Genomic DNA, 13,553 nt, shown 5'->3' on the forward strand with positions numbered 1-13,553 from the left:
TTAAGAAGAAACTTCTCGCTAACACGGCTTTCCATGTTCTTGCTCATGTCTACCTGCAAGGAGGCTATTCGTCCTCAAGACATGGAGCTGATTTCACAAGGTATAGTCAGAGGTGGATCTACTGTGAAACTAAATGAAGCTGAAGCTTCGAGGCCCCTAATCCAGGAGGGGCCCCGTGAAGCAATTTTTTTAATGAGTGAATTTCTCAACAAAATCGATCGAGTTTTTTAAGTGATAGAATCATAAGCCGGTGGGTTGAAGTACTTATTACTGACTTTAGAATATGCTCTAATACCCATTTCACATGGCCTCAAAATGTCCCTGTAACTGGTCAAATTTCAAAATTTTCTCGGGGGCTTGCAGTGCTCGAACCCCCAGCTGTAAGGGCTCACTGAGCTCGCCAGAATCTATTCACAGCCTACATTTTGACAGCTGGATTGTCATATCCTTTGCTGGTGCATGGCTTAATAGTACTGTAGTTTTATTTCATCACTGTATGGCCCATTTTCAAGGACTTCACTCCACCACCCTGTTCTCCACCATTTGAGCCTCGAGATCCTTGCAAGGGCAGCAAGGCCCTTTGGACCTTATTGGATGTTGCCCTATTGTTGCTGGTTGCGAAGGGCCCCCCATAACAGTTCAAGCTTCAGGGCCCCAAAAATGTAGGTCCGCCATTGGGTATAGTGTAACAGGTCTGGGTCAAGAACCACCTTTCTTAAAGTGTAGCAGTGTGCACTCAACAAAGGACTGGTTCAAGTTCAGCCCAACTCGCTCTTTCACCTGCCCGCAAGATCACGCCCCAGTTGCTCTACGGATCACAGAGTTAGCCGCCTTCCCTCCCTCCATCTAGCTACAACGCTTTACAAGTAAAACTAGTCTTGTCCCCCTTTCCCAGACGCCTCGGTTTTATCACACTACAGTGACATACAAATGTCAGAGAGTTTTTTTAGCTCTGGATCTACACAGTGTATGAAAAACTGAATAAGTCACATGGCAAAATTCTCTTTCCTGTTATTCTTTGACCTCCCGATCCCCACAACAGCCTGGGCTGTCCGCTGAGGGAGAGGCAGGAGGAATCTACTCTGTGGGCAGAAGCCCTTGTGCCTGTAAAAACTCTACTCTGGATTCAGGCCTTACTATTTCCCTGTTAACCTTTCCTTAGATCATCCTAGACAGGTATTTACCTGGGGGGGGGGTAGAAGTCACCCTCTAGTATTTGTGCTACACATGAGGAGAGTTAGAGGTAGTCGGGAAAGTGATATGAGGCAGGCACATTAACACAAATCTATTAACAGCAACCAAAGGTCTCCCGTGGGCAACATACCAAAAGGAGGAAAACAACACAATAAAACTGTAATGCACACATTAAGCTCTAAGCACCTACAAGAGTCAAAGCCCTTTTAATGCCAAGAAGGCATCAAGAGGTATTTTTTTTACACTGCTCTCAGTGTAATTTTTGTTTTTAAATGGTTCAGGGTTATAGACATAGATAAACAACTGTTGTATCAAACGGGCAGGCCCATGGTCCCGCTAGATCAATTCTGCCAACTCTGACAGGCACCAGCTTACTCAGGTCTGAAGTTTAAGCATGGGCATTTAACGGCATTGGCTCCATCACCAAGGTACGGATTTCCTTGGTGGATTTTTAAAATGCATGTGTGTAAATTTAATTCATGCAGCTAGAGAGCCATCGTATGCCCTAGGAAGCAAGAAAACCTCCAAAATTTACATGATTAGGCAGCTCTTGATTACTTAAAAAAAAAAAAACTCCCTCAGAAGCTGTGCTCAGTCTCTAAATCTCTAACAACAAAGCCAGACGGTAAGTAAAAAGGCAGAGTTCCTAGGCAAGTTAGATCTTTTAAAACATATATAAATTATTTGTCAAAGCATCTTGTTTAGTAAGGACTACTACAAAGGATGAGTGTTCCTTTAGTTTTATTAAGATTTACAATGCAGTACTCTGAAGCAATTAATCACTTTAATGCCACCCTATCGACAAACATATACAGCTGGCACCCTATAAAGATCAATTTTGTTTTATATGCTAATGCAGTGGTACTCATTAGTGGTAAAACAATTAACGCTGCTGCTTGCAAACATCTTACTAGCGTTTCAGTGGCACGCAGAAATGGCCAATATGTTATATATAATTCTTAAATCTAGTTAAGGATTACACAATCAGTTTAGCTGTCTGTGTTATTTGCCAGGCAACAGGGGACCTCATTGCTAAGAGAGCTAAAGCAAATGGGACAAATTACCATTTCATCAAAAGGCCCTTGAAAGAAACTTGCCAATGACTGACCTGACCAGTAGGCCAAGGGCCTATACTGGGGCTTAGCCTTAGAAAACTTGTATAATAGCAAAGCCAACACTCGGTTATACTTCACGTTAAATGTATGACCTTCTATGGCACAAAATGGCATTTAATTGCTTTGCATGAAGACTCTCCTCCAAGGCGTGGTCGGAGCCAGCATGGTGTAGTGGTTAAGAGCGGTGGACTCTAATCTGGAGAACTGGGTTTGATTCACCACTCCTCCACATGAAACCTGCTGGGTGACGTTGGGCTAGTTACAGCTCTCTCAGAGCTCTCTCAGCCCCACCTACTTTACAAGGTGTCTTGGGGAGGGGAAGGGAAGGAGATTGTAAGCGGCTTTGAAACTCCTTAAAGGTTGAGAAAAGCGGTCTATAAAAACCAACTCTTCTTCTTGGTTTCATGCAGCTGCCAAACACTCCTGCCGCCAGCTTATAACAGCACAGACTCAAAATATGTAGAGGGCAACCATCTCTGTAACAAGATGGCATACACTGTGGAACTGCCATAGTTCTGAAGCACTTTCAAGCAGCCAACTACCTGCTAGCTATAATATCAAGGCATGACCCTTCAGTAGGCTTCTGAAATAACCATGCCCCAATAAAGGGAAGACATAAAGGAACATTAAGCACCACATGGTGGGAGTGTAATAAAAATGATGGAATCTTAGCTGCATTTAGGCATCATAACTCAAGACATGGGGCACAAAAACACAGCTTGAACTCATGTTCGTTTGCACCACTCCGGCCACTTCCTTTCCCCCCAAGAATTTGCACACTTGGAAGTTTCCTGGTGTGGGAAGAATTCGACCAAATTCCACTGTGCTGTCTGAAAGAAGGTTCCTGGATACATTTGAATGCTTCCTCTCTACAAACTGGGATTAAAATAAGGTTTTGAATCCCAGTCTGTGGAGAGAAAACAAACCCGAATTTCCCCAAATGCCTGCAATTCAGACACCACAGAAAAACCAGAGTTTGACTGAAGGCTTTCCATATTAAACGTGCTGTGTGTATGTGAGGGAAAGAGAAAGGTATGGAGGCAGAAGGAAGCAAAACACGAAAACAACCTGGGTTCATGCTCGTTATAGCTGTTTCTTAAATGCTGACCTCACTGAACAGGATGGTACAAATGTGTAACAAAATGTGAACACAGGTCTCTGAATGCTCTTATGAACAAGAATCCAGCACGTAATATACTGCTTTACAGTTAAGCTTTCCACAGCAGGGCAAACCAAATATCAACAACATATAAATAGCTCACTTGTAACTATGGATGCAAAACCAAATAGGGCCTAAAGAATCTAACTAATACAAATATTGGAACTATTTACGGATAATGAAGAGATTAGGATCTGAAAAGCCCATTTGGAAAGACTAAAGGTTTGCTAAACTGCGCAAAATGGTAAGTTTCACTGCACTGCCAGGAGAAGGAAGTTCTGTATTTGCTCAAGCTCCACCAGATTAGAAATTCAAGTTTGGTGACACATGTTCACAAGACAGAAGTAGGATTGCCAACAACCTGGAGAAAAAGTGACCTGTCCCTTTAATAGAGGAATACTATTTATCAGGTTATGTTGTTTACCTCTCTACCATGAAAAGCTTCAAGTGCTCATTTTCATACAATAAGCCTCCATTAAAGGGGCAGAACATTTTTCCCACAGGCTGTTGGCAGCCCTAGGCAGAAGAGGTACAATTAGTAACTATATTGTAGCAACTGTTGTACGCTCTTTATATCTGCATTAAAGGTAAAGGTAAAGATCCCCTGTGCAAGCACGGGGTCATTCCTGACCCATGGGGTGACGTCACATCCCGACATTTTCTAGGCAGACTTTGTTTACGGGGTGGTTTGCCAGTGCCTTCCCCAGCCATCTTCCCTTTAGCCCCAGCAAGCTGGGTACTCATTTTACCGACCTCGGAAGGATGGAAGGCTGAGTCAACCTTGAGCCAGCTACCTGAAACCGACTTCCGTCGGGATCGAACTCAGGTCGTGAGCAGAGCTTTTGACTGCAGTACTGCAGCTTAACACTCTGCGCCATGGGGCTCCTCTATATCTGCATTACATATCTCAAAAACCTAGTCAGTCTTGCAAGTTTTCTCAGTTTATTTATTAGTCAGTCCCGCAACAATGAAAGTGAATGTAATTTTCCAGAAACAGGAGTCTTCCTAGTTTAAAAGCCCAACATACTACTATGTTAAGCAAACTGAACACCTACTAAGACTTCATTTGTCATCACACTGTATGAGACCCAAGTGTAACTAAGGTCTGACCTGGGTTAATAATTAAATCAATTTAAAGATTTTATGGGCTAGCGATATGACTGGTACAATTTAGAATGCTGATATGAAAGGAATATGTGGACAGAATATTTTCCAAGATGAACAACAAACACCTCCAAAAGAATTAACAAAGACAACTGTTGAATTTAATCATAAACAACATAGCTGATTGTATGAATCTGACAATTTCTACTTCTTTGTTTTCCAATTGTAGACATATTAAAATACTACAATTATTTTGTGTTCCTTGCATTTCACGGTCTCTTTTTTGAAGCATCAAGATCTCAACCAAATGTGTGAAGGTTCTGATGTGTACGTGGAAATAGAGTCTTCCACCCAGCTTTGATTCTCTGTGTAGCTTGAATTGCTGCTTATATTTTTAAATCAAAAGCTAGGAATTCAGACTAGAAGAGAGGTTAGTTATATATTTAAAATATTTATTAGCCTCCTTTCTTCCTGTGACCAGATGGCAAAACTAAGAAATAAACAAACTTAAACCAAATGCAGTCCTAAATTAAAACCATCTTCATCTGCCTCCTAAAGATCAAAAGTAAGGGGGCCAGGTGCACCTACCTGGGGAGGTTGTTGTCTCATACTGAGGCTGCCACTGAAAAGGCCCTCTCTTGTACACCCACCAAATGAGCATCTTTGATTGATGGGACAGTCAGGAGGGCATCTCCCCATGATCTTAATTCCCAGGCAGAAACATATGAGAGAAGAAAGTCCTTCAGATACCCCTGTCCCAAGCCACGTAGGGCTTTATATGTAAAAATCAACACCTTGAATTAAGTTCAAGAGTGGATTAGTAGCCGGTGTAATTGAAGTAATATTGGAGTCACATGATCCCAATAACTGGCCTCAACCAGCAGTCTTCAGTTTTCTGCACTAGCTGCAGGCTAAGAACACTCTTCAAGGTTAGCCCCCAAGTGCAGCACATTGCAATAGTCCAGTCTAGTGCAACTATGGTATGGATCACTGTGGCTAGATCTGATTGTATTCATCCAGTTTTGGGAAAGATCGTACCAAAATGCAAAGTGGACAATTAATGGAAAGTGTTGTGTGGCTGCTAAACTCACACACGCACACACCAGGCCCCTGCTCTGGTTTGGATGTCAAACTGGAGGAAAATCCATGTGGAAGCAGCTTTGGACAGGCACTGGGGTTGCCCTTTTGCCTTCTATCTATGCCAGGAGATGATCCATGTGAACAACAGGTGATTCCACCAGAGGGAAGGACCATTCTCTGGCACAGAAGAGGGAGGGGCTCTATGTTCCAATCAGAATGCTACAAAGTGTTTTATTCAGTCCATATAACTCATAGAGTAGAATAGAGGAAGCCTATCTGTACCAGAGCAAAAGGGAATAGATATGTGTGTTTAACATGCCGTCGAATCTCAGCTGACTTATGGCAACCCAGTACAGTTTTCAAGTCAAGAGACTAATAGAGGCCATTGCCTTCCTCTGCAAAATGACCCTGGTGGTCTCCCATCCAAGTACTAACCAGGGCAACTCTGCTTAGCTTCCAAGATCTGATGAGATCAGGCTAGCCTGGGCCATCCAGGTCAGGGTGAATAGATGTATAATGCCACGTAAAATAAAACTGCCTATTGATATACAGGCTTTGAAACAATGCACCACCACCCCACACAAACCCCAGGCTGTAAAACATGTTTCTGGGAACAATCAAGAACAATTTATTCTAATTATAAGGGAAAAAAATATCCCAACTTGTTCTACCAGAGTGTAGTCTTAACATACCAAGTTCTCCGGCAGCTTTAATGTCGATGTTGTCATAGCCACTGCCTATCCGTACAATGACTCGTAAGGCCTTGAATTTCTCTAGGTCTTCTCGGGTGAGAGTGATAGTATGGTACATCATTGCTCCAACGGCTTCATTTAAAACCTAGCATGCACACACAGAGAGGGAAATCACAGACATTAGTGAAGCAGATGGATACGTTCCGGCAGCAGTCCATTAATGAGTCATACGTCAGCATCTAGCAAGCTGCACAGTCCAAGCTGCTAAAGTGCCAGGAGAGTTCCAGTAATACTGAGACTCCCTAAAAGAAGCCCAGTGAATGTTGCTTCTCTCTCGGTATAGATGTGTAGAAGACGTCACTCTCCAGCACCAATTTTCATTTGTGGTCAAGGCTTACACATTGGGAGAACTTGGATGCAAAAGGAAACATAAGATTTGCTTGCGCTTTGTACCTGGATCCCTGACAAAAAAATATAAACAAATGCTTTGCCCCTGCATTCCTCTAATGATTTTTCAGTTCTAGAAGTATTTTGCATTAGACTCTGAATTATCTGAGCACTCTGTATACTCATGAAGTTTCACGCTAACCACTGGAGTAGTATTAATGGTGCTTGGACCTACCCTACCAAGTTTACAGGGTCCTTCCTTCCTTCCTTCCTTCCTTCCTTCCTTCCTTCCTTCCTTCCTTCCTTCCTTCCTTCCTTCCTTCCTTCCTTTTCTACTGCTGGACTCTGTCTAGCAGGCAGAGCAGGAAAAGGTTTATAGATTTCTAAATCTCATTCGCTTTTTGAACCACAACACAGCAGCAAACTTTTTGGTGCCCTGCCAACTTAAGCAATCACCTCACACTCACGATGCTAATGTTTTTATCTAAATAATACTGTCCAGTATTTGACCCTTTGACAGTCCAATACTGTCAAAGGTCAACGCTCTCAAATCTCTGATGATGCTAATGAATAGGGCTTCTCCCCCCCCTTCCATTTTTCACAGCAGTAATCTAAGAGCAAATCTACATTTATCTGGGAGACACATGAAATGCTACCTCTCCCCAGAAACTACTGTCAGCTAAAGTCGACCCCACCAAAAGGATATCCAATGTAGAACCTCTTCCTCCCTTCCCTCCTCACAGCAGCTAAAAACAGCTTGGGGAGGTGAGGGAGAAGTAGAGTTGCCAACCTCCAGGTACTAGCTGGAGATCTCCTGCTATTACAACTGATCTCCAGCAAGATAGAGATCAGTTCTCCTGGAGAAAATGGTCGCTTTGGCAATTGGACTCTATGGCACTGAAGTCCCTCCCCAAACCCCACCCTCCTCAGGCTCCACCCCAAAAACCTCCCGCCGGTGGCGAAGAGGGACCTGGCAACCCTAGAGAGAAGGCTGAACTGTGGCCGTAATAAAACTCTCTCCCCTAACCTCCCTCTGCAGCCACTTGGAAACCTTAAAATGAACACAGTGGGAGAACTATCACAGATCTCTTGTGAGATGTGCAGTTTAGTCTTGAATTATTGAAAGCCTGAGATAGCTAGCGAAAGGCCGCTGTAACTAGTCTCAGATTGCTGGAGTCAAAGCTTTATATGCTGTCTCTCTACCAGGAGTTTTTCTTTTTTTCTTTTCAAGCCTCTTTGGCTACATTCAGACATCATAACCAATCTTTGTTCACAAGGGACGCAACCCTGACTTGCTCTGTGCCAACAGCACTCCTCTTATGTACAGGGCATGGCTTAATGCTTCCTGATTTCAGAAGCCTGAACTACGACTTACTCCCTTAGCAGTTGCGGAGGGGAAACAAACTCCCATTGGTCGACATGCCTGCATTTGGACATAACACCAAAATGGATTCTTTTTAAAAATTACATATATTACATAATGCCTTAATACATAAGAAAATAGAAAAAGAAGGGTGTTTACAACAATTCATAAAGAGCAAACTGGTATGTTGTACCTGTTTTTTTTCCCCCCCAATACATAACAAAAATTGCCCAATCTTCCCAAAACTTAACCGTACATTGCAAATCTTTTATTTGTATCCTTTGGTAATAAGCTAATAGTTAATAAAGCTACATTCCAAACACAATCTTTTAAGGGGAGAGAATTCTGTTTTCCTCCCAATGTTCCACAATAACCATTTTAGCAGCTGTAAGCAAAGTTGAAACAAACTCAACGGCTGAAGAAACAATAAATCCTTTTACATAACCTGATAAGGTTATTTTAGGATACAGCTGTATGTTATGACATAATTAATAAATTGAATCATATTTTGCCAAAATATATTGATATTTGGACACACCCTAAACACACATTGCAAACCATGCCTCCTGATAATTTCTATATATAACCACTAACTTGTGAGGTATAAGATACTACTGTATCTTACTATTACTTTATTATTATAAAAATACTTTATACAAGTGTTCTCTCAAATTCATTGAGATAATTTTTGGATTAACATTCTCTGAGATCCATTTCCATTCCTGTAAACATAGACTAGCTCATAATCCTCTCTCCCATTTCTTCATGTAACTTAGGTCCCTTTCATACAGGATTTTTAGCCCACGTTTGCTTCTGAAAGCAAACAGATTTTTTAAAAAACGATTTCACATATCTTAAGGATAAAACACCATCCTCCTGCAGTTAATGAAGACTAGCAACACAATCCTAAGAATGTTTACTTGGAAGGAAGTCCCACTGAGCTCAATGTGATTTATTCCCTTGTAAGTGTGTTTAGGATTGCAGCCAAGTTCCCCAAAACCTGCTTTGATCCAGTTTTGTTACACTTTATCCTTTAGGTGTGCCTTTTTTTTTTTTTTAATATATCTGCCTTCAGAAGCCAAAGGAGGTTTAAAGAGACCATATGAAAGGGACCATGAAAGAACAGTATCTAAATTTAAACCCCAGTGAGTAAACCTAAACTATCATTCTGCTAGAAATATGATTGCTACTAATGACAGCTTCAACAGTAGTTTTTGATCTCAGACCATTATGCCTTTTCAGTAAAGCAGTTACTACATGCCTTATTTGATTCGCCCCAATTTAGTGGCCAACCAGGTGCCTCTAGGAAGTCCACAAAGAAGATGACTGCAGGAGCATCCTGCCTGTGTTCCACAGCACCTAATATAATAGGCATGCTCCTCTGATACTGTAGAGAATAGGTATGATTCATGAGTAATATTCATTTTGACTAGTAGCCATGGATAGCCATATCCTCTATGAACATGTGCACTCCCCTGTGAAAGCCTTCCAAGTTGGCAGCCATCACCACATCCTGGGGCAGGGAGTTCCACAATTTAACTATAATTTAACTATAATGTTTTTTGCTTGTCCCTCAAGTTCAAGGGTGAAGAAGCTGCCCGCTCTCCTCTGATTTCCATTTTAAAGGACTTTGGACATGGAAAAGCAGAGCCCAGCTCCTATGAGGTGGAGAATGCTTGGAGGGGGATGCTCATCTTCCCCCTCTGTATCCTCAAGTCACGCTACCTTTGGGAGAGACAGCTGCAGAATTTTTAGTTCTCTGTATAGAAGTGCAGGAATCTCTTCTAGCGAGAACAGACACTGCGTTGACTGACCTTGCTGGGTAGTCCCTCTCCTCCCCGTCAAACTCATTTTCAGAGCTTTCTGAATCTCTTACTCAATCTGTTCTGAATGGAGAAGAAATGGATTGCCCATATGCAATCTTGGGGTGCGAGGAAGAGGTTTTGCTGGGGCCCCTGGGTCCCAACCAACTGAGTAGTCTGCCAGGGCAGACTGGCAGGGCATGAGAGGGGGAGGGGCAGTGAAGGACATCTACTTGTTTCACTATGCCTCTTCCAGGAAGTTTTTTGGCTCTGATCTTTTTTCTCCACCCAGCTGTTCACAAATTCCTCCACCCAGTCCAAGAACAAGAGGAGAATACTAACGGATACTGCACCCCTCCCCAACTGAGCAATTTCTCTGGTAGCCAAGGCTTCCTGCTTACGCACGCTTACAGAGGCTGAGGCCCACGGAGCTGAGGCCTCAGCTGGGCCTGTAGGTAGGGTTGCCAGGTCCCTTTTCACCACCGGCGGGAGGTTTTTGTGGTGGAGCCTGAGGAGGGCGGGGTTTGGAAGAGGGAGGGACTTCAATGCCATAGAGTCCAATTGCCAAAGTGGCCATTTTCTCCAGGTGAACTGATCTCTATCGGCTAGGGGCCTCTTAGGCTCGGGGCCTCTTAGGCCCGTGTCGCCTCCCCTTTCCTCCAGCCCTGGCCGCTGCCCCCTCCCCCCTCACAACCCCTCCGGGGCCGCCCGCCCCCTCGTCCCCGTCGCACTCACATAGAAGTGCAGCCGAAGAAGCGGCACACACCCTACCCCGCTGTGACGCGCAAGGCCGAGCCGGCCTCCCCGCAGCAGCCAATGCTGGGCCGCGGCGCGGCACACTCGCCTCTCTGATTGGCTGCGGGCCAAAGCGAGCGCTCTCCCCCTGCCCCCCTCCCGCCCACCCGGGAGCCTGGAACGGAGGGAATTTCCAGCCCCCTGAGCAAGTTTGGGGGGAGCGGCAGAAGCAGAGCCAAGCGGGCGCCGGATTGGCAGAGCCGCACGCAAGGGGCCAAACAGCCGCATGCAGCTTGCGAGCCACGGTTTGCCGACCACTGATATAGAGGAACAAGAGTTAGACTGTGCAATCTACAGAATCTACAGGATGCCTCTGCCCTCAAGACTGAGGAGGGCAAAGGCAAGAGATGTTATGATTTCCTTTTATGATGTCCTTTTATGATGTCAGGATGAAAGATACTATCACGCAACTACATTATAAAGACCCAATGGTTCTGGAAGGTAACCCATTAATACTCCTCAAGGATATACTCAGACATCTGATGATGAAGAGAAGTATTTTTAAAGACTTTACAATGACATTGAGGAAAAATGGAATAAGATATAGATGGCTCTTACCACAAGGACTTATGTTCACTTATAAAGAAGTGAAATGTGTCATTACTACGATGGAAGATGTTGGGAAGTTTTTGCGTAAATACAGGAAGGAACTGACTGACGTCACACCAGATCAGGGAGGAGATCAACTTCAAGAAGAAGAAGAGAACTCGGCAAAAGGAGCAACAGGTGGAATATAAACTTATGTATATTCAGTCAACATGGCTAAAGTAATTTCGTGGAATGTAAATGGTTTAAATAAAAAAGTGAAGAGAGGAAGGATTTTAAAATTTCTACAGAAACAAAAATATTCTTTAATATGTTTGCAAGAAACTCACATTTCAAAGAAAGACAAGAAGTACTTAGAAAGAAATGTGTTGGGACAAGCCTTTATATCCTCATCTAAAACAAAGACTAAAGGAGTAGTTATCTATGCGCATGCCTCAATGGCTCCTGAACTTGTATATAAAGATGAGGAAGGCAGAATACTTATAATTAGAACTAAAATATTAGGTCAAAAGACATTGGTGGTAGGGATCTATGCACCCAATGATGGAAAAGCACAATTTTATAAACAACTTCATGATATCTTATTACAACATGTATTGATAATGGGTGATTTCAATGGAGTTATGGACACCCTGACTGATAAAAAGACAAGAGCTAAGGATGACAAGGAAGGCTGCCTTCCTAAGACTTTTTTTCAAATCATTGAGGAATTTAAAATTCAAGACATTTGGAGAACAATGAATTTATCAGCAAGGGAATATACCTTCTTTTCAGCAAGATATGAATCACACTCCCGTATAGATATGATATGGGCAAGTAAGTCTATCTTTACACAACTGCGAAAGGTACATATAATACCAAGAACTTTCTCAGATCATAATCCAGTCTCCTTTGAATGGAATGACAGACAAGCATTTAGATGGAGATTAAATGATAGACTTCTGAGAGATGAAAAAATAAAATCTGAACTATGCATGTTAATTAAAGACTTTTTTGAGATAAACATGAATGGTGAAACTGACTTAAATATAATTTGGGATGCATTTAAGGCGGTATTAAGGGGATTTATGATTCAGAAAAATACCGCATGGAAGAAAAAACAATTACAGCAAACAAATGATATACTCTGGGAGTTACAAAATTTGGAGCAACAACTGATATTGGAAACTCAAGATTCCCAGAGGAAAGACATTTTGTTAAAGATTAAAATTGTTAAACACCAGCTTAATTTAGCAGTTACTGAGGAAATGGACAAGAATATGAAATATATGAAGCAAAGATATTTTGAACATGCAAATCGCCCAGGCAAACTTTTGGCTACCCAATTAAGAGACTCTGTGCAAAGGAAGATCATTGGGAAAATACAGACAGCAAAGGGACCGATTTATACAATAACTGATATATAGAAAGAATTGTACCAAAAAGATAGTATTTCAGGAAAAAAAATGGATAAATACCTAAAGTCAATAAATATTATTAAATTATCTCTTGATCAACAAAAAATTATGGACGCTCCAATAACAAAAGAAGAATTAGAAGGTGCAATAGCAAGACAAAAAACAGACAAGACACCTGGCCCAGATGGGATGACTGCTATGTTTTACAAGTTATTCAAAGACTTTTTAGTAAATCCTTTTATGATGGTCTGCAATACTATACTAGACACGGGATCTTCCCCAGAGACAACGTCCAATGCTTTTATATCGTTAATTAATAAAACAGGAAGAGACCCAGAAAAAGTAACCAATTATAGGCCCATTTCTTTATTGAATGTGGACTATAAAATCTATGCTTCTGTGTTATCAAATAGACTTAAGCAATTTATTAGAAATTTAATTCATGAAGATCAGGCGGGTTTTGTTCCTGGAAGACAAATAAAAGATAACCTTAGAGTTTTACTTGATGCAATGGAATATTATGAACATAATAATCAACATAAAGTTGCCTTTATTTTCTTAGATGCGGAGAAGGCTTTTGATATGGTTTCTTGGGAGTATATGAAAAAGGTTTTGGAAAAAATGAACTTTGGAGATAGATTTCGAACCGGAATAAATGCTATATACGCGACCCAGAAAGCCAAAATTTTAGTGAATGAGTCAATATCTAATAATTGTGAAATACGAAAAGGAACTAGACAAGGTTGCCCGCTTTCTCCTTTGCTTTTTATTTTAGTTCTAGAAACTTTATGTTGTAAGATACGAGACACAGATGCTATTCATGGTCTGAAGATAAACAAACACGAATTTAAAATGAGAGCATTTGCGGATGACTTATTGTTGATTTTAAATGACCCGAATCAATCGATCGACTTCTTGT

General features: G+C 42.0%; 1 protein-coding gene across 4 annotated transcripts in view; it reads right to left on the minus strand.

Annotated features, from left to right (window-relative positions):
• The window catches only part of CTBP2 (C-terminal binding protein 2), a 274,992-nt gene that overhangs the window by 24,127 nt on the left and 237,312 nt on the right, over nt 1-13,553 (minus strand). For all 4 annotated transcript variants that reach the window (XM_056849543.1, XM_056849544.1, XM_056849545.1 and 1 more), the window contains one exon: nt 6,345-6,489. In XM_056849543.1, the coding sequence (XP_056705521.1) occupies nt 6,345-6,489 (145 nt within the window). The remainder of the gene's footprint in view (nt 1-6,344; nt 6,490-13,553) is intronic.

This window comes from Euleptes europaea, chromosome 5, assembly GCF_029931775.1.
Source record: "Euleptes europaea isolate rEulEur1 chromosome 5, rEulEur1.hap1, whole genome shotgun sequence".
Taxonomy (NCBI): Eukaryota; Metazoa; Chordata; class Lepidosauria; order Squamata; family Sphaerodactylidae; genus Euleptes; species Euleptes europaea.